The following is a 20,318-nucleotide window of genomic DNA, read 5'->3' as shown; positions in this document are numbered from 1 at the left end:
CATGATCTTCCTTGTGTTTGTCTAGCTCTTTGATAATTTTTTATCGGCACCATAGAGCTTCAGTGAATCAGACAAACTTTAATTTATTTGATCATTAAAAGTACATAAAGCTGCTCACTACCACATGTTAACTTGAGAGGAAGTGCAATAAAACATGGTTATTGAGATCAAAGAAGACAAGATGGAGTATATTTACATTCTCCATCTTTCCAAAGGTTAAATAAAATGTTCACTTGAATGCTCATAATTAGTAACAGATTTGCATAACTCTGGTTATTGGCAGCAGGGTATACTGTATTCCTTGAACACAATACTATGCCCTGTACTACAGGGCTTGCGAGCAACTTTGCATGCTCAGTCATTATGGTAACATGAACCGGCTCACTTAGATACACTATTCTCCATCTCGGCAGGGTTCAGGTAGTTATAAGGGGGTGTAAATGTGGAATTCCTCTCAGTGATTGACTCACTGAGGTAGGATAACTCAGCCTGAAAGTGCTTCATCATCTGCTTGGTCACGTCAAAGTATCCATCAGTCTCGTCAAAGTATTGATTTGGGTATGAGCCAAGGGGGATCTGAGGAAAACAGACGATATTCCAATTTATTACTTTGTGGGAGAAGAAAATCTCCAGATATAAGAAGAAGCAAATGAAGAAGCAAATGAGTGAGTTATGTATTTGTGATGATTAGGCCTGTCGGGTCATTGGAGCAGTGGGGTAAATAATTAATTAGGAATACTTTAAAGTACTACTTACAGTAAGTTGTTTTTTGGGGTATCTATACTTTACTTTACTATTCATATTTTTGACAACTTTTACTTTTAGTCCACTACATTCCTAAGGAAAGTAATGTACTTTTTACTCCATACATTTTCCCTGACACCCAAAAGTACTCGTTACATTTTGAATGCTTAACAGAACAGGAAAATGGTCCAATTCACACACTTATCAAGAGAACATCCCTGGTCATAACTACAGCCTCTGACTTGGTGGACTCACTAAACACAAACATTTAATTTGTACATTATGTCTGAGCTATCACTAAAAAAATGGCTATCACCCTGGCTATCACTAAAAAAATGGCTATCACCCTGGCTATCACTAAAAAAATATAAAAAAATCGTGCCGATTGGTTTGCCTATTATATTTAGCAATTACATTTACTTTTGATACTTAAGTATATTTATACTTTAAATATATACTTTAAAATTCTTACTCAAGTAGTATTTTGCTGGGTGACTGTCACTTTTTCTTGAGTCGTTTTCGATGAAGGTATCTTTACTCAAGTATGACAAATCTACTTTTCCCACCACTTCATTGGTGTCAGGTTTAGACTAGACTTGAGCAGCAATGTCCCTGTTTGAATACTTTCAAAAAGCTATAGGAGGACTGGCTCAATGTAATGGCTGGAATGGAATAATTGGAACAGTATCAAACACATGAATCATATGCAAACCACATGACTCTGTTCTATCCATTCCATTCCAGCCATTACGCTGAGCCCATCCTCCTATAGCTCTTCCTACCAGCCTCCTCTGGTGGAAACAATGTTTTGACCGAACCCACGCAGAGACCTGTGATTACCTCAAGCAAATAGGGTGGGAAGGAAGAAAGGAAGGACACAATTGTATTCGAACAGGGTCAATGACTGCAGCAACAGTGACCACAGCACATCACAGATATGACTCTAAAAATACCATATCTAAGAGGGTCAAATCATTGAGGTCAAAACTCACAAAGTCTGAGTATTTCTTGCTGCGCAGCCATGTGGAAGCCATTCCCCTCACTGTTGAGCCGACATCTGGCAGTGTCTCAAAAATGGTGCTCATGCTAGAGCACCCCTTAGTTGTGGGAGGAGCTTTGCATAGAAATATGGGGCTGTTGGGTACCCAGCTGCAGTAGTCAAACTAGGAAAGAGGAAGTAGTCATATGTAAAAATATATATATATATACTTATCAGTCCTGCAATGTAATTTGTTAACTTGTTTTGCTCTCTTCCTCATCTCACTTGTCCCATGCTGACAGCAGAATGTTGTGCTGACACAGTGAAGATCACCATGGTGATGAATTTGATGACTTCCTTCACTGTGTCAAAACGTTGAGGGATTCCTGGGAAGGTGACATCAGTGGTGACATCAGTGGATGAGGAGAAGGATCTTAAACAATAGAACTACAACAGTGACATGTCATCTGTTCATTTGATGAGTCATCATACCTGACTTGTTGTTTCCAAGGAACCCATGGATGAAGATCTCGTGGATCCAGTCCTGAAGCTCAGAGTCCCTGGACACTTCACTGTCAGAGGAGTAGAAGTGCTCCACCATCCCCTGGACAAAGCTTCACATCACAACAATCAAGCAATTATCTATGTTTGTGTTATTTTTTACAATACAATTATTTCATTGGCCATTAAGGTTACTAAGATATTACTGATATGTCCATCAGTGTAGCCATAGCTCCACCTGTTGATGATGTTCCACAGCTTCAGGCCGTCCTCCCTGTAGTAGAAGTTGGGGATGGACTCCAGTCCTCGTGCAACAATGTTCTCCGGCAGACAGAGGGAGCTGTAGGTGATTTCTGAGTGTGCCCTTTTCAAGAGTTCCTTCAACCCCTCCAGTCCTAAAGTGGTGTCCTGGATAAATGTTCGCTTTTTTGTCATTTTTTCAGGACACTTCAATAAAATATGCATTTGTTATCATTAGGGTAGCAATGTCTATTGGGTTAGCTTTTAAGCTGTGTATACTTTTACTGTATTTAAATACCTTAGTTAAGCCTTCTTCAGGTCCAAAAAGTATTTCACGGCTAATGGTGTTTACCGGCAAGGTATAACGGAAGTGGGGAATCAGCAACTGGACCGAGTACAGACAATTAGGAAGAGGGAAGTAAAGAAAGTTACAAATATACATTGAAAAATCTTTGTTATAAACGTGTTCGGGATCGGTGTCAGTGAAAAAAAGGGGTCCTTAAGATGCAATGCAGCCATTTATATCTCAATATCAAATCATTTCTGGGTAACAATAAAGTACCTTACTGTGATTGTTTCAATTAAATTGGTCAAAAAGAAACACAAGTAGCTTCTTAGCAAGGAGCAATTTCTCAAGCAAGAATTTTGCTAGGACTGTCTGGGAGTGGTCTGAGTGGGAAGGGGGAAACTAAAAACTAAAAAAGTTTGGAACGCTCTTTCTTATTGGTCTATTAATTAATTTACCACTTGATGATGTCACCAGGCAGGTCAAAACTCCTTCCCATTAAAACAAACTGAAATTTCAGTCTGCCTTTTCCAACACCTCTTGCACTTAAAGGGCATTATCACAATTTTCACAATATCACTGTATTATTCCAACCTAATAGTTTGGAAAAATACATAAAAGACAGGATAATCATGTTTTTCACTGCCCCGGGTCACGTTTAACATATTGACATCCCATTATTCTAACATAGTAAATTGAAGTAAAAAATGGAATCATTAATGGTGAAACTGTCACATCCATTTGGAATATTATAAAAATAAATAAGTTACTGCAAACAACGAACACTGTGATTTCCCCTTGAATATCATTGCACACGCGACAGAACAGAAGAATATGTACTGCAATTTGTTTTACCACACTGATTGACGCAGTTCACGTCCGTTTCGTCCACACAACAAAAACAATAACAAAGGTGCTGGGGCAAACAGTGGTGCTATTTCCCCTAATGAGGATTCCATCTTGAAACAAGACACTTCTTGATAGTTGATTGTTTGGTGGGACCCCAGTCTGTGTCAGGTTGTCATACCTTGTGGAGAGGGTGCATGATAGGAAGGCTCCGGAAGGTTGCCATAGCAAAGGCCTCAGCCAGTAAATGAGTGCCCAGCAGATTATAGCTATTCTGGTGTTCAATGAAATCTGCATTCCTCACAAACATCTTGGCTAGCAGCCAGTCTTGCTCAGAGTCGCTAGGCAGATATATGGGGTTCTGCTGAGAGGGCTGCTGCTCCAGCTGTGAGGTCAGAGAAACCCAGAACCAAAGGAATAAAGGCAAGTTTTAACAAAAACAACTTTTATGACAACATTGTTCAGGTACAGTTCTCAATCCACAAACATGTAGCATTTTGGCAAATAAACTTATTAATGTCATATCAACATTCAAATATGTATCCAAACATGGACTGACTCCCCCTTCTCAGATCTATAATTTAAATAGCCTTGAATACTGTACATACATGATATTGATTAGAGGCTGTGATGTAATGATAACTGTGGAAAGTGGCTTTGTTTTGAGTAGAAGTGTTTAGCATGTTTTTTCCTTTCTTTTCTGTTAACAAGACACTTTTTCTCTTATTTTTAAATGATTTTTTAATGGTTGTTTTATTCTTTTTTTCTAATGACATTTGGTTGAGCTTTGTGGAACAGTTAGGATGGTACTACAGATGTAGGATCTTAATTTGATCGAGTTTGCTACAGGAGGAAAATAATCATTCAGCAAAGGAAATGTGAATTATTACGTGGATTATAATTAATGGACATTTTTGTAGGGTTTTTATATTTTTTTGGTAAGGGAAAATCCAGTCTGAAATTTCAAAGTGGAAATTACAAACTTCAGAAGTCCCTTTAAATCTCAAATATACTAAAAGTTTTCCTGCAACAGGGTGATCAAATTAAGACCCTACATCTGTATTTTTAGCTTTATGCTGAATTGTCTAGAACATTTTCTGAAGACAGCTGCATGTTTTAGTTTACCATTGTCCCTAATGTCTATGTCACTTAAGTATGCCATTGGTGCAGGTGTGTGTACCTGGATGGCGATAGGTGTCAGATTGTCCTCTGGGTTATTGTAGAACAGGCAGAGAGCAGCAGTGAGAGGCAGTGGTTCACCGTTTACCACCCGGGTTGGTACACCCTCAAGCCTCTTGTAGTCGCAAATAAATATGTTTCCTTTCTGTGGGGAGGACAAAAGAAGATGGAAGTTAAGGCATTTGTGGTCTAATTTAATTTACTTAAAGTAGTTATAGTAGCTCATGCCGCTCACACAATGGCTCCTACTAGCAGAAAGACAAAATATACAATTTAAGGTATCAAGGGGTTGTATAAGGGAACAGCAGGGGCACAAGCAATGAACCCTGTGCAACACCAAATAAAATTTTACTACCAGTTTAGGGGAAGAAACCCTTCCTCTAACTCCATTGTATTGTTAACTAGCAGCACCCACCTGTGATAAAATACAAATCTATACAGCATATTTAGAGATCCAAGGCGTGGCTAAGACCAACTTGTTTTTCATATGTTCACGGATGATGTTACAAAAGGGTAGCATGTATAAAGTGAACAGAAGGGATCCAAGCCCTGAACCTTAGGGAACATCCCTTCCCACTTCAGAGTTGCAAGATAACTTACAATCTAATTAATAATTCATACCTGCATCTCCGTCGCCAGGGAGCTCCCGTCCTGCAGGAAGGGCTGAACCATCTCGTCTGTGACAGGGAAGTTGGGGGGAAGCGTTGTGCAGCGCTGGATCACATTGGGGTTGGTTCCATTCAGAAACTGGGACCCGAAAAAGTCATCCTCCTTCCAGTGCTCAGAGACATACTCTAGGATGGAAGTATTATGTCCGTGTAAGCTTAAACACATCTCTAGATTAATTCAACAAACACGTCTCACTAGGACAGAGTTATGGCAGTATGCACTAGCCTAATAAGTGTATGGTTTCGAAGAGCAAGGACATTTGGTATCATTTTTAAGCTGGTAGGGCCCACTGATGTAAGAGCAAGTTGCTGTATGCTGCAATTACATCTAATAATGCACCCTATGTTTGATGTTTTAACTTGAGGGGTCTGCTCTTTTACCTGAGATGGGTGTCTTTCTGAACCAGAATACCTTTTTCATCTTATCCAAGTCTTTCCACTGCTCGGTGGAGTCTGCAAGGCCCTTCAGTTTGAGCTCAAACATTCTGGAAGAGGGTAGATGGGGTTAAAGGCGAAAGGTGAAAGGTTACAGGGATATTTCCTTCATGTTATGTCATTACCATCTCACCGTCTTAGGGATGGTTTTGTGTTTTGCATCTTCAGATGGAAGAACGCTACACTGGTGGGTTTTGGTGGGTTTTATGCACTGGTGGGTTTTATATTGGTGGGTTTTATGCACTGCTTTGAACCTACCCTGATTCTCTTGTGTAGATTGTCTCTACCTCTTTGGAAAAGGAAAAGAGAACTTCAGCAGGAAGGGCTGAGAGTGTTTTGGCACTGTTAATGTGGGGAAGTCCCTCAGCAAACTCATTCCACCTGAGGGTGGGACAAGAACACACACTTATTGAAACAAAGAAATGTGAACAGTTACAGAGACATGTGTACATGTACTCACAGTAACCTACAGCATTATACAGATGGACATTTATGTCAGTGTGTTGAGCTGGGAAGTGAAAAACGTACTGGAACAGTTTCTTGTGATGCTCCAGCTCCTTTTTACGATGGTGCACCAGTAGAGGGAGCTCATCCTCAAAAACCTTCCTGGCTGTGAAGTGGAGAGACATAGAAGGATGACAGAGGATGAGCAAAGAAGGTCAAAGTAGGCAAATGTATCACATCTTAGCTACATTCTTGTAATATAAGTTATACAGCTATGCAGAAGGTATATGTTAAATAATATTGACTAGGGTATTATATTCCCTGAATAAATGCTTATTCAGGGCACACCTTTTCCTCCTCTCAGCTCCACAACCTCCCCTCTGGACACCCATTTGTAACAGGGGAAGTAGATGACATCATGCTCAGGTGTCGTCACGACAACCTTGGAGCAGAACCACTTGTTTTCTGGCAGGAACAGGTACTGCTCTTTCTCCAGCTTAACCAGGAGGAGTTGCCCCAGAGTTGAGGCGGTGGTCACAGTGTAGGTCCCTGTCTGTAGAGAATGGAGATGTGGCAGTTTAAGCCTACATGAGGCAAGTCATTTTGGCCAAAATATTTTTTATTTTGCCCAAAAGCTTTTTTGTCCAACATGCCATTTTTACAGCAGAGCCAAACTGTAAAAATCCACATGAGCAAAAAAGTTCACTTTTGGGGCTGTCAAGGTGGCATCTGGAAGTGAACTAACCATTTAAAAAATACTATAAAAAATGCTTTAGGAGACTATCCTCCTTGAGGCCTGTCACTTTGTACATGTCACTACTAGTATAAAATACCATCATCCTCGAGACTCTACAATGATGGTGAGTGAATATGAAAAACACTCAAACTCACTTGCATGACAATCTTAATTTCCAGTCACGGTCAGAGAAAACGGCTGATGCAAATGTCCCACATGTGCTTAAGATACCCAAATGTCTCACCGTATCAATATTTGACATACATACTTCAGTCTACCTCTCGTGAATGAACATACAGCATGATATTGCACACCGTGTTAGTCTCCAGCAGTGTTGCCAAAATGATTTGACCAATTCTGTGAACATCTTCCTATCGACATTATGTATAATCCTGTACCGGTATATTGTTTGAGGTTGCCAGTTATGTTTTAGGTGAAATCACACTTTTAAAAGCAGCCTTTGAAAGTGATATTTTAGAAACAAACCTGCCTTCTTCATGGTGCCTCTACCACAATCAGTCGTCTATACTTTGAGTGAAGGGCTATTACACATATTTGCAATTCTTAACTGCAACAACTCAGTTATCAACTCAGTTTCACTGCAGGGTTAAACAAAAAAATATGCAAAAAAAGACAGACAAAAAAAAGATAATCTGTCACTGTCAAGCAATGTGAGGTACGCAAAGCTCATAACTCACCTTTCCAGTCATGACATCTAGGACACAGTTGGCCAAGTTTGTGCGCTCACTTGTCCCGTCGGTTCCGATCAGTGTGGCATATATACTGTCAGAGGTAGATGAGTGCAGAAAGTCACCAGTACTCAGATATATTTTGTACTGGTGTTGTACTAGTATTGCCATGCTTAGTCAACGGCAAAAACAAACAAACCTGAGATAGGCAAAAATGTACTAGAATATATACCACTCTTTAGTGAATGTAGACAAGTGCAGGTGGAATGTTTCTCTTTTGCTCTCTTTTTCTCTCTCTCTCTGAACATTCATTTGACTATCTTAAGGGGGTGTGTCTATGTCTGAATCAAACAGGAGTATGGTTCCATGCAAGTGGACAGGGCAAATTATAGCATGAGGATTATCTATTAAAACTTTCCATATCTTCAATGTGCTTGGGCTTTAATCATCATTCATCTCAAATATGGGCTGCATTCTGATCAACAATACAATGTGACTCAGTATGGAATGAGATACAAAGAGGACAAATTGCATTTGTAATCCACTTTATTAATGCATTCTTCATAAAGACAATTGCAAAGTTCCATTTTCTAAAGTTGGTAGCCCTTTCTTGCGACTTTAATCCAGGACTCTGTGGTACTCAGTGACTTCAGGACTTCAGCTGCCTTCTAGATCTTTGGTTTGCCATTTTGGCTATCATTGATGATTGAAGTGATGCTCCAGAGCCTTTGTATAATTTCAGCCAGTAGTTTTGAAAGAGGTGCTCACAAGACAAAACAGGTCCCATTTTTCGTGTACTCCGTCATCAAATTGTTTACTACGCCATCCATGTAGTATGATATGTTGTGTTTTGTACATTTAGTATGAAATGTTATGTTTTGTACATTTAGTATGATATGTTACGAATCCAATTCGTAAGAAGAAAGAAAGTCGCACACTCCCAAACATTTAATGTGTATAGCAACCAGTGCCTTCTTCTTCAATATCATTTGTACTGTTACATTCTAATTCTCAGAGTAAAAACTCTACGGACACTATGAAAGCTTAACCAAGTTTATTCTTCCCAGAGGATCAATACAGCTGCATTAGACAAAAACATTTTCACACAAGCACTGATATTCAACCCTTCCTCCGAGGCTGAGTCTCCTCTTACACATCTGTACAAACATTTCATCTTTACTGCTAGGCAGGACACTAAGTGCTAAACTTGTATTTCTCCCTTAAAGTGACCTGACTTACTAATCCATGGCTCTCTCCCCTTATCAATGCCTGCCCTGCCACGTGATCACTTCCCTGCACTCAATATTTCAATAGGATACCTTATATAATGTTTATGTTATACATTACCCTCTCTCCCTCAGTGACATGAGTAAGTATATTTCATTTTCTCAGAACCCAACAGTACAATATGTTACTCATTTGTTAAGCTTAAGATCCCAGACTGCATCTTTAAGTAAACTGTAATCATTTGAATGGGCCTAAGCTCAATCATATGGATACACTATTCTCCATCTCGGCAGGGTTCAGGTAGTTATAGGGTAGTGTAAGTATGGCATTCCTCTTAATGATTGATCGACTGAGGTTGGACAACTCTGCTTGGAACTGCTTAATCATCTGCATGGGGACAGCCTCATCAAAGTGTTGATCTGGGTATGTACCAAGGGGAATCTAAGGAAGACAGAACAAACATGATTTAAGTGACGTATATTTTAGATTAGAAGAAGTGAACAAATCAGACTCGTATTTATGAATGGGTTTGTCAAAAGCAACAGTGACTGCACCATATTACAGCCATGACTCTAAAAACATAGCGGATCTTGACTTACAAGGTGAAACGATTAGGGGACAAACTCACTGTGTCTGAGTATCTCTTGCTGAGCAGCCATGTGGAAGCCATGTTATTAACAGTAGTGCTGATGTTTGGCAGTACTTCCAAAATGGTGTTCATGCTTGAGCTCCCCTTCGTGGTGGGAGGAGCTTTGCGCAGTAACAGGGGGTTGTTGGGTACCCAACCACCATAGTCAAACTAGGAAAGAGAGACATCCTTGTATAAACCAATGGTCAAAAGGCAAAATAAGTACATTTGAGTTTAAGTAACATAGCTATATTAAAACAAAACATGAACTATGTGATTATAGCCTAAATTCAATTTTTGATGAAATTCTATAGTGTGTAGCTGTCTACTTTAATTGCTCTCTTCCTTAACTCACCTGCCCCATATTGAGGGCGCAATGTTGAGCTGACACAGTGAAGATAATCATGGTAATGAATTTGACAACTTCCTCCACTTTGTCAAATCGCTTAGGGATTCCTGTGGAGGCAACATCAGTGGATGAGAAGGATAGGTAATACAACACGTCACAACAGTGTAGCTTTCTTGGTTTTATTAACTGATACTTCATAAGTAACGTACCTGACTTGTTGTTTCCAAGGAACCCATGGATGAAGATCTCGTGGATCCAGTCCTGAAGCTCAGAGTCCCTGGACACTTCACTGTCAGAGGAGTAGAAGTGCTCCACCATCCCCTGGACAAAGCTTCACATCACAACACATTTTTAATGGCATGTTCAGTAAACCAAGCTAGCTACTAACAGTATTGATATTAAGCTTCAGCTCATACTGTTGTGTTATTTAGAATAATAGGGAAGTGTTATTCAAATTTTGCCATTAGGGGTAATTCAAATAAATAGTGCAACCTGTTGATGATGTTCCACAGCTTCAGGCCGTCCTCCCTGTAGTAGAAGTTGGGGATGGACTCCAGTCCTCGTGCAACAATGTTCTCCGGCAGACAGAGGGAGCTGTAGGTGATTTCTGATTGTGCCCTTTTCAAGAGTTCCTTCAACCCCCCCAGTCCCATAGCACCCTAAAGAAAGGAAAAGTTTACGTCAATACAAGTGGTAAACATGGAATTGTATCGGACGAATCAATGCATTTAAGGTACTTACATTTGCTAAGGGTCCATCAGGACTAATCAGTCTTTTTCGCGCAAGAAGGTTGATCTGCAGGGTGTAACGGAAGTGGGGTATCAGCAACTATGCAGAAACAGAGGGGAAATCGAAAGAACAAAAGAAAAATTAGCAAAGAGAAGGTGAACATTTTGTTTTATGACTGAATTTACAGCTCAGGGACTATAACATGCATTTTCTTGCTCTTCATTGTTTGGTGGGACCCCAGTCTGTGTCAGGTTGTCATACCTTGTGGAGAGGGTGCATGACAGGAAGGCTCCGGAAGGTTGCCATAGTGAAGGCCTCTGCCAGTAAATGAGTGCCCAGTAGATGGTAGCTGATCTGGAACTCGGAGAAATCTGCATTCCTCACAAAGATCTTGGCAAGCAGCCAGTCGTGTTCCGAGTCGCTAGGCAGAAATATAGGGTTCTGCTGAGAGGGTTGCTGCTCCAGCTGTGAGATAATATATGCCATTTAGCAGAGTCAATGTGTGCATACATTAGTCATGTGTGCATACATTTCACATATAGGTGGCCCTGGGAATTGAACCCACAACACTAGCAGTGCAAGCGCCATGCTCTATCAACTGAGCCATACAGGACTAGAACAGAGAAACCCAGAAGTCAGAAGTAATCATCACTTCTGAGGAGCATATTTACTAAGCATTTGCAACATTGTAACATCTGCCCCTGTTTCCAGGTATGTGTACTCTACCTGGATGGCGATAGGCAGCAGTTTGTCCTCTGGGTTCTTGTAGAACAGGCAGAGGGCAGCCGTGAGGGACAAAGGTTTACCATTGACCACCCGGGTTGGCACACCCTCAAGCCTCTTGTAGTCGCAAAGGAATATGTTTCCTTCCTGTAGGGAGGATAGGAAACAGAGGTGACTTTGTGGGAACAGGGAATTTAAAGTACCCACTGGACAAAAACTGGTTGAATAAATGTTGTTTCAACAAAAAATATTCAGTGGGAAGACATTGAACCAACGTGAAAAGTCAAAAGGGTATTTTTGTATTTTTTCACCCAACTTGCAACTTAAATCCAATGACAGGGTGAAATTGTTTGTTGATTTCACGTTAGTTGATAACTCAACCAAATGTAAATCAAAAGTAGAAGTTGAACTGACGTCTGTTCCCTGTGGGTGGATTAAGCAGCTAGCTGTAGCAGGAGCTCATGCTATTACAGGACAAAGAAAAAAAAGGACGGATGTTCACGGATGATGTTACAAAAGGGTAGCATGTATAAAGTGAACAGAAGGGATCCAAGCCCTGAACCATTAGGGAACATCCCTTCCCACTTCAGAGTTGCAAGATAACTTACAATCTAATTAATAATTCATACCTGCATCTCCGTCGCCAGGGAGCTCCCGTCCTGCAGGAAGGGCTGAACCATCTCGTCTGTGACAGGGAAGTTGGGGGGAAGCGTTGTGCAGCGCTTGATCACATTGGGGTTGGTTCCATTCAGAAACTGGGACCCGAAAAAGTCATCCTCCTTCCAGTGCTCAGAGACATATTCTAGAAGGAAGGGATTTTAAAAAATAAATCCCTTTTTTTAACTTTTTACTGATATCTCAAAATGACCCTTATAGTTGATATCCAATTCAATGGATCAGGTCTCTTACCTGAAATGGGTGTTCTATTCTTCCAGAAAACAGTTTTCATCATCTCCAGGTCTTTCCACTGCTCGGTGGAGTTCACCAGGCGTTTCAGTTTGAGCTCAGCTATACTGGTAGGGGAAGATGGGAAGAGACAGGCTATAGACCATGCTTATTCCATCACAGTCATAGGAAAGGTACTGTGCATCTGGATGGGCTCATAGTAATGGCTGGAATGGAATGAATCAAACACCTGGTTTCCATGTGTTTGATACATTCCATTCACTACATTTCAGCCATTATTATGAACTGTCCTCCCCTCACCAGCCTCCTCTGTCGAACATACAGTATGTTACACTGGTACTGTTGTGGGAATTTAAAATGCTTTAGGTGTGCCGTCTGCTTAGAACTTACGCTGCAGCTTTGGTGTAGATAAACTCTGACATTTTGGAGAAAGAAAATTTAACTTCAGAAGGCAGGGCTGAGACTTCAGTGGCGTTATTGATGTGGGGGACTCCCTCGGCATACACAATCCACCTAATGGTGAGACAAGAAGACACACACACAATCAATCTAAAAGTGTTGTACAGACAAGTTGACTGACTGTGTTGAGCTGTAGACTGTGTTGAGCTGTTGACTGACTGTGTTGAGCTGTAGACAGTCCTACAAAAACAACTGGTAAAAACTCTCACTGGAACAGTTTCTTGTGAAGCTCCAGCTCCTTTTTACGATGGTGCACCAGTAGAGGGAGCTCATCCTCAAACACCTTCCTGGCTGTGAAGTGGAGAGGAGGACAAGATGTATTACACACTTATAGTAGGAGCAGGATTATAAATAGCATTAGAGTATCCTCAGAACAAATGTTGAATCCGGACACACCTTTTCCTCCTCTCAGCTCCACAATTTCCCCTCTGGACAACCATCTGTAACAAGGGAAGAGGATTACGTCACCCTCAGGTGTCGTCACAACAACCTTGGAGCAGAACCACTCATTTTCTGGCAGGAACAGGTACTGCTCTTTCTCCAGCTTAACCAGGAGGAGGCGCCCCAGAGACGAGGGGTTGGTCACAGTGTAGGTCCCTGTCTGTAGAGAATGGAGAAGTACAGGGTGTTGAATAGCTAGCTACATGCTTGGGCTGAAGAGCAAGATCACATTCATTATGATTATCCCCTAAACATTAAATGGAATGTTTAGGGGGGTAATGTACAGATAAGGACATTTCCAGGTAAGTTGACAGAAAGGATTTTAAGTGTTTTTTTTTACAATCTGGACCAACGAATGTTCTTAAAAGGGAAACCAGTGAGCAGTGTAAACTGGTTCTGCTGGTCCTCAAAGATAAGCCATAGCACCTCAAGATAAGGTCACTTCAAAATATCTATTCACATGTAAATATCCCTGGAAGGTGCCCGGTGCTGACAGTAGCGCTGCCGCCCCAAAACAACACATTGCTCCTGGAGGCATGGGTTGAAACACAGACTGCACAGCTTTCCATTCTACGTTCCATTCTTTCCATTATATGTTCCATTCTTTCCATTCTATGTTCCATTCTTTCCATTCTATGTTCCATTCTTTCCATTATATGTTGCCTCCTATGTTCCATTCTTTCCATTCTATGTTTCAGTCTGTTATATCTGGAGTACTTCTCCTGTCCTATCCGGTGTCCTGTGTGAATTTAAGTATGCTCTCTCTAATTCTCTCTTTCTTTCTCTCGGAGGAGGACCTGAGCCCTAGGACCATGCCTCAGGACTACCTGGCATGATGACTTGCTGTCCCCAGTCCACCTGGCCATGCTGCTGCTCCAGTTTCAACTGTTCTGCCTGCGGCTATGGAACCCTGACCTGTTCACCGGACGTGCTACCTGTCCCAGACCTGCTGTTTTCAACTCTCTAGAGACAGCAGGAGCGGTAGAGATACTCTCAATGATCTGACATTTACTCCTGAGGTGCTGACTTGTTGCACCCTCGACAACTGCTGTGATTATTATTATTTGACCATGCTGGTCATTTATGAACATTTGAACATCTTGGCCATGTTCTGTTATAATCTCCACCCGGCACAGCCAGAAGAGGACTGGCCACCCCTCATAGCCTGGTTCCTCTCTAGGTTTCTTCCTAGGTTTTGGCCTTTCTAGGGAGTTTTTCCTAGCCACCGTGCTTCTACACCTGCATTGATTGTGTTAGGGGTTTTAGGCTGGGTTTCTGTACAGCACTTTGAGATATCAGCTGATGTAAGAAGGGCTATATAAATACATTTGATTTGATTTTGATTCTATGTTCCATTCTATGTTCCATTCTCTCCTCATCTCAATCATTTATCCACTGTATCTATCGATAAAAAACACAAAATATGTAAATATATATACAGTGCATTCAGAAAGTATTCAGACCCCTTGACTTTTTCCACATTTTGTTGCGTTACAGCCTTATTCTAAAATTAAATACTACATCTTGCTCATCAATCTACACACAATACCCCATAATGACAAAGCGAAAACAGGTTTTTAGAAATGTTTGCAGAAAAAACGTATTTACATACACTACCCTTTTATTGTTCATTTAATCAGCACAACAGTTTTCAGCTGTGCTAACATAATTGCAAAATAGTTTTCTAATGATCAATTAGCCTTTTAAAATGATCAACTTGGATTAGCTAACAGAACGTGCCATTGGAACACAGGAGTGATGGTTGCTGATAATGGGCATCTGTACACCTATGTAGATATTCCATTAAAAATCAGCTGTTTCCAGCTACAATAATCATTTACAACATTAACAATGTCTTCACAGTATTTCTGATCAATTTGAAGTTATTTTAATGGCCAATTTAAAAAAAAAATTTTTTAAAAACAAGGACATTTGTAAGTGACCCCAAACTTTTGAACGGTAGTGTAAGTATTCAGACCCTTTGCTATGAGTCCCGAAATTGAGCTCAGGAACATCCTGTATCCATTGATCATCCTTGAGATGTTTTTACAACTTGATTGGACTCCACCTGTGGTAAATTCAATTGATTGGACATGATTTGGAAAAGCACACACTTGTCTATATACAGTAAGGTCCCAGAGTTGACAGTGAATGTCAGAGCAAAAACCAAGCCATGAGGTCGAAGGAATTGTTAGTAGAGCTCCGAAACAGGATTGTGTCTAGACACAGATCTGGGGAAGGGTACCAAAAAATGTCTGCAGCATTAAAGGTCCCCAAGAACACAGTGGCCTCCATGATTCTTAAATAGATGAAGTTTGGAACCATCAAGACTCTTCCTAGAGCTGGCCGCCCCAATACAACAATACTGAATGAACACTTTTATTTTAACTTAATATAATACAGAAATAAAAATCAATTTAGTCTCAAATAAATATTGAAACATGTTCAATTTGGTTTAAATAATGCAAAACCACAGTGTCAGAGAAGAAAGCTAACGTTTAAGTTCCTTGCGCAGAACATGAGAACATATGAAAGCTGGTGGTTCCTTTTAACAAGAGTCTTCAATATTCCCAGTTAAGAAATTTTAGGTTGTAGTTATTATAGGAATTATAGTACTATTTCCATTTGTATTTCATATACCTTTGACTATTGGATGTTCTTATAGGAACTATAGTATTGCCAGCCTAATCTCGGGAGTTGATAGGTAGGCCTGATCACTGACAACAACGAGACAGCCTATAGGGAGGAGGTCAGAGACCTGGCCGGGTGGTGCCAGAATAACAACCTATCCCTCAACATAACCAAGACTAAGGAGATGAGTGTGGACTACAGGAAAAGGAGGACCGAGCACGCCCTCATTCTCATCGACGGGGCTGTAGTGGAGCAGTTTGAGAGCTTCAAGTTCCTTGGTGTCCACATCACCAACAAACTAAAATGGTCCAAACACACCAAGACAGTCGTGAAGAGGGAACAACAAAGCCTATTCCCCCTCAGGAAACTAAAAAGATTTAGCATGGGTCCTGAGATCCTCAAAAGGTTCTACAGCTGCAACATCGAGAGCATCCTGCCTGGTTGCATCACTGCCTGGTATGGCAATTGCACTGCCTCCGCCCGCAAAGCACTGATTATTTGCAACGCAGGACAAGCTAGTTAATCTAGTAATACCATCAACCATGTGTAGTTAACTAGTGGTTATGTTAAGATTGATTGTTTTTAGTGTGGCTCAGTCGGTAGAGCATGGCGCCAAGCGTCGTGGGTTCGATTCCCGCTGGGACCACCCATATGTAAAAGTAGTGGCCCCAGCCGACTTGTAAGTCGCTTTGGACAAAAGCGTCTGCTAAATGGGATATATTATATTATTATTATTATTATTATTATATTAAGATACGTTTAATGCTAGCGAGCAACTTTCCTTGGCACCTTGCTGCACTCATGTAACAGGTGGTCTCCTCGTGGAGTGCAACGTAATCGGCCATAATCTGCATCCAAAAACGCAGATTAGAGATTGTTATGAAAACTTGAAATCGGCCGACCTCTACTCCAGAGCGCTCAGGACCTTAGACTGGGAGATGGTTCACCTTCCAACAGGACAACGACCCTAAGGACACAGCCAAAACAATGCATGAGTGGCTTCAGGACAAGTCTCTGAATGTCCTTGTGTGGCCCAGCCAGAGCCCGGACTTGAACCCGATCGAACATCTCTGGAGAGACCTTAAAATAGCTGTGCAGCGACACTCCCCATCCAACCAGAGATTACTTTAATGTATTTTTATTTAACTAGACAAGTCAGTTAAGAACAAATTCTTATTTTCAATGATGGTGTAGGAACAGTGGGTTAACTGCCTTGTTCAGGGGCAGAAGGATAGATTTTTAGCTTGTCAGCTTGGGGATTCGGTCTTGCAACCTTTCAGTTACTAGTCCAATGCTCTAACCACTAGTCTACCTCCTGCCCCAGCTTGAGAGGATTTGCAGAGAAGAAGGGGAGAAACTCCCCAAATACAGGCATGCCAAGCTTGTAGCATCATACCCAATACGGCTGTAATCGCTGACAAAGGTGCTTCAACTAAGTATTAAGTAAAGTGTCTGAATAATTATGTAAATAAGGTATTTGCAAAAATGTCTAGAAAACTGTTTTCACTTAATCATTATGGGTGTTGTGTGTAGATTGATGAGAATATTTTTTTTTTAAATCAATTTTCAAATGAAGCTAAATAAAATGTGGAAAACGTGATGGGGTCTGACTTTGGACACACCGACTCATTCAAAGGCCTTTCTTTATTATTACTATTTTCTACATTGTAGAATAATACTGAAGACAACAAAACTATCAAATCACACATATGGAATCATGTAGTTACCAAAAAAGTGTTAAAGAAATCAAAATATATTTTATATTTGAGATTCTTCAAAGTAGCCACCTTTTGCCTTGATGACAACTTTGCACACTCTTGGCATTAAAGGTATGTCCAAACTTTTGACTGGTACTGTAATATATAATAATAATAATAAGTTGACAATTTTGTTTTGAGGGGATACATTATTATTAATCAATGAATTGATACTTTATTATAAAATATTTATTCATTAACTATATAAAAGGTGCACTACGAATAAATTGCTATCCATTTCCTGGTTGCTAAAATTCTAATAATTCAAGTTTATGTGAAAAAATAAACATAGATAATGTAGAGAACCATTGTACTGTCTAAACCGTGGTGAAATATATTTTCAATAACCAAAAATACAGTATTTTCAGCCTTTTTAAGCTGGTGTACAACACAAAGTAAAAGAGGCAAAAACTAAACTTAAGAACGGGAAGCATAAAAATAGAACATATGGAACACATCTACCGCTTCTTAGACTTGCTTTCAATGAGAATGACAGATTTATAACTCACGTTTCTATGTGCATTTGGTCAGGTTGGCCAAAAAGTTACATATTGCAGCATTAAGCATTTCCCCTCATTGCTCACTGGTAACTTACCATCCCAGTCATGAAATCTAGGCCATAGTTGTCAAGGTTAGTGCGCTCACTTTCCCCCTCTGTTCCAATGAGTGTGACATAAATGTAGTCAGATGAGCCGGAGAATAGAACTTCCCCTGTAGTCACCTTTACTTTGTATTCAACCATGGTGAGCCAATGGGAAAACTGGAAAAGGACAACAAATACTTAACACAGACAAAGGGGTTCTATCGTTCAAAGCATCAACACTTTTTCCAAACCATATAATATTTACAATATTTTCTGAGATACTGGAAATTGGGATTTTTGTTATAGAGGATACTACAAGCATTGTTTTCTATATAATATCTAAATGAAGACGTCCTCTGAACCCCCTGACGTTTCACAATTTTATTGTAGCCCTGAACTAGCTCACCTGATTCACTTAGTCAAGGACTTGATAATAAGTTGACCATTTTAATCAGATGTGTTAGCTGTGGAGTAGATAAAATACATGGGATGGCTGTGGGTCCTCAGGAGAAGTTTGAGAACCACTGGCCTATGGTATGGTTCTAGATACAAGCTTTTAGCAATATGCAATATTTTAAAGTCAGCATACCTTATCAACGAATGGAGATGATGGAGTCTCTCTCACTCTCTCTCTTTTTCTGTATGGACTTTGTCTCACCGGTTACCTGTACTGTATTTTAAGGGCTGCCCCCTCACCTTGGTCTAACAGGTTCCTCGGTTAGAACCAGCGGATTGCCTTGGTCAAACAGGTTCCTCAGTTAGAACCAGTGGACCGCATTGGTCAAACAGGTTCCTTGGTTAGAACCAGCGGATTTTGTGTGCAAATGTTGATAATGTACAAACAATCAACAATCCATCTATTTTTAAATCCAGAATGTAGCATATCATCAAGACCAGAAGAGAAAAACAATGCGTATTGAGCTCATCACCAATACAGCATGTAATGATGGGAACAGCCAAATCCCTTCGGGGATGTGTCCTTCCCCTATTCCAGTATTTCCAAGGATTTTCGGTCTTGCAGAAACAACTTTGTCTTGTCTGGGCAAGTGAGTTGTGTTCGAGAATGCTTTAAATAATGGTGTTCAGTTTCCTTTACTAGCCTGCTGTTGTCACTTAATGCTGGTGGGTAAATCCTGAACAGGGGCTTGTGCAAGCATCATGAAACAATTACACTACTGTTCAAAAGTTTGGGTTCACTTAGAAATGTCCTTGTTTTGAAAGAAATGCAAAAAAAAAAAGTCCATTAAAATAACATGAAATTTATCAGAAATACAGTGTAGACATTGTTAATGTTGTAAATTACTATTGTTGCTGGAAACGGCATATTTTTTTATGGAATATCTACATAGGCGTACAGAGGCCATCATCAGTAACCTTCACTCCCATGTTCCAAAGGCACGTTGTGTTAGCTAATCCAAGTTTATAATTTTAAAAGGCTAATTGATCATTAGAAAACCCTTTTCAATTATGTTAGCACAGCTGAAAACTGTTGTTGTGATTAAATAAGCAATAAAACTGGCCTTCTTTAGACTAGTTAAGTATTTGGAGCATCAGCATTTGTGGGTTCGATTATAGGCTCAAAATGGCCAGAAACAAAGACCTTTCTTCTGAAACTCGTCAGTCTATTCTTATTCTGAGAAATGAAGGCTATTCCATGCAAGAAATTGGCAAGAAACTAAAATGCAAACTGGCTCTAACCAGAATAGAAAGAGGAGTGGGAGGCCACAGAGCACAACTGAGCAAGAGGACAAGCACACTAGAGTAAACTACAGTCCTTAGGGATAGGTTTTCTTACCCTGGTAGCAGTCTATGTACAAGTTATGACAGCAATCCATGCTCTAGTTTAGTGTCCTTGGCAGTACGTGTTTCCACATGCTAATGGCACAAATCCCATTCAAGTCATGGGACCGAAATGAGCATTTTTCACACATCATGTTCAAAACAGTGACTTTGTTGAGCTTCACAATTCATTTGAGATACTTTTGGATAATTTAGACATGATGCGTAAAAATTCTAACATTGGTCCCATGACTTGAATGAAATTTGTGCCACAAACAATTTCAGGGAAACTAAAACAAAGCATGGATTATTGTCATTACTGCTCACAGGGTAAGGACACCAAAGTGTTGTTTTTGTAA

General features: G+C 40.3%; 2 protein-coding genes across 2 annotated transcripts; both read right to left on the bottom strand.

Moving 5' to 3' along the window:
• Window positions 1–4: 4 nt before the first annotated feature.
• LOC135557749 (hydroperoxide isomerase ALOXE3-like) lies at window positions 5–7,964 on the bottom strand. Its single transcript, XM_064991319.1, has 14 exons — window positions 7,753–7,964; window positions 6,671–6,871; window positions 6,407–6,488; window positions 6,137–6,259; window positions 5,825–5,928; window positions 5,397–5,569; window positions 4,777–4,920; window positions 3,778–3,981; window positions 2,763–2,849; window positions 2,463–2,632; window positions 2,216–2,337; window positions 2,009–2,109; window positions 1,737–1,907; window positions 5–576 (listed from the first exon to the last, which is right to left on the bottom strand). Exons 1-14 carry the CDS (start codon window positions 7,916–7,918, stop codon window positions 382–384), a joined length of 2,043 nt encoding a protein of 680 aa, XP_064847391.1. The 5' UTR covers window positions 7,919–7,964; the 3' UTR covers window positions 5–381.
• Window positions 7,965–8,786: 822 nt separating this feature from the next.
• On the bottom strand, window positions 8,787–19,253 carry LOC135557747 (hydroperoxide isomerase ALOXE3-like). The gene is made up of 15 exons (XM_064991316.1): window positions 18,770–19,253; window positions 18,193–18,357; window positions 13,165–13,369; window positions 12,978–13,059; window positions 12,700–12,822; window positions 12,313–12,416; window positions 12,033–12,205; window positions 11,407–11,550; window positions 10,942–11,145; window positions 10,693–10,779; window positions 10,444–10,610; window positions 10,161–10,282; window positions 9,958–10,058; window positions 9,603–9,773; window positions 8,787–9,415 (listed from the first exon to the last, which is right to left on the bottom strand). Exons 2-15 carry the CDS (start codon window positions 18,337–18,339, stop codon window positions 9,236–9,238), a joined length of 2,010 nt encoding a protein of 669 aa, XP_064847388.1. The 5' UTR covers window positions 18,340–18,357; window positions 18,770–19,253; the 3' UTR covers window positions 8,787–9,235.
• Window positions 19,254–20,318: the final 1,065 nt, after the last annotated feature.

The sequence above is a fragment of the Oncorhynchus masou genome, chromosome 16 (assembly GCF_036934945.1).
Source record: "Oncorhynchus masou masou isolate Uvic2021 chromosome 16, UVic_Omas_1.1, whole genome shotgun sequence".
In the NCBI taxonomy this organism is placed as follows: Eukaryota; Metazoa; Chordata; class Actinopteri; order Salmoniformes; family Salmonidae; genus Oncorhynchus; species Oncorhynchus masou.
This window is presented reverse-complemented; position numbering and strand designations above follow the sequence as displayed.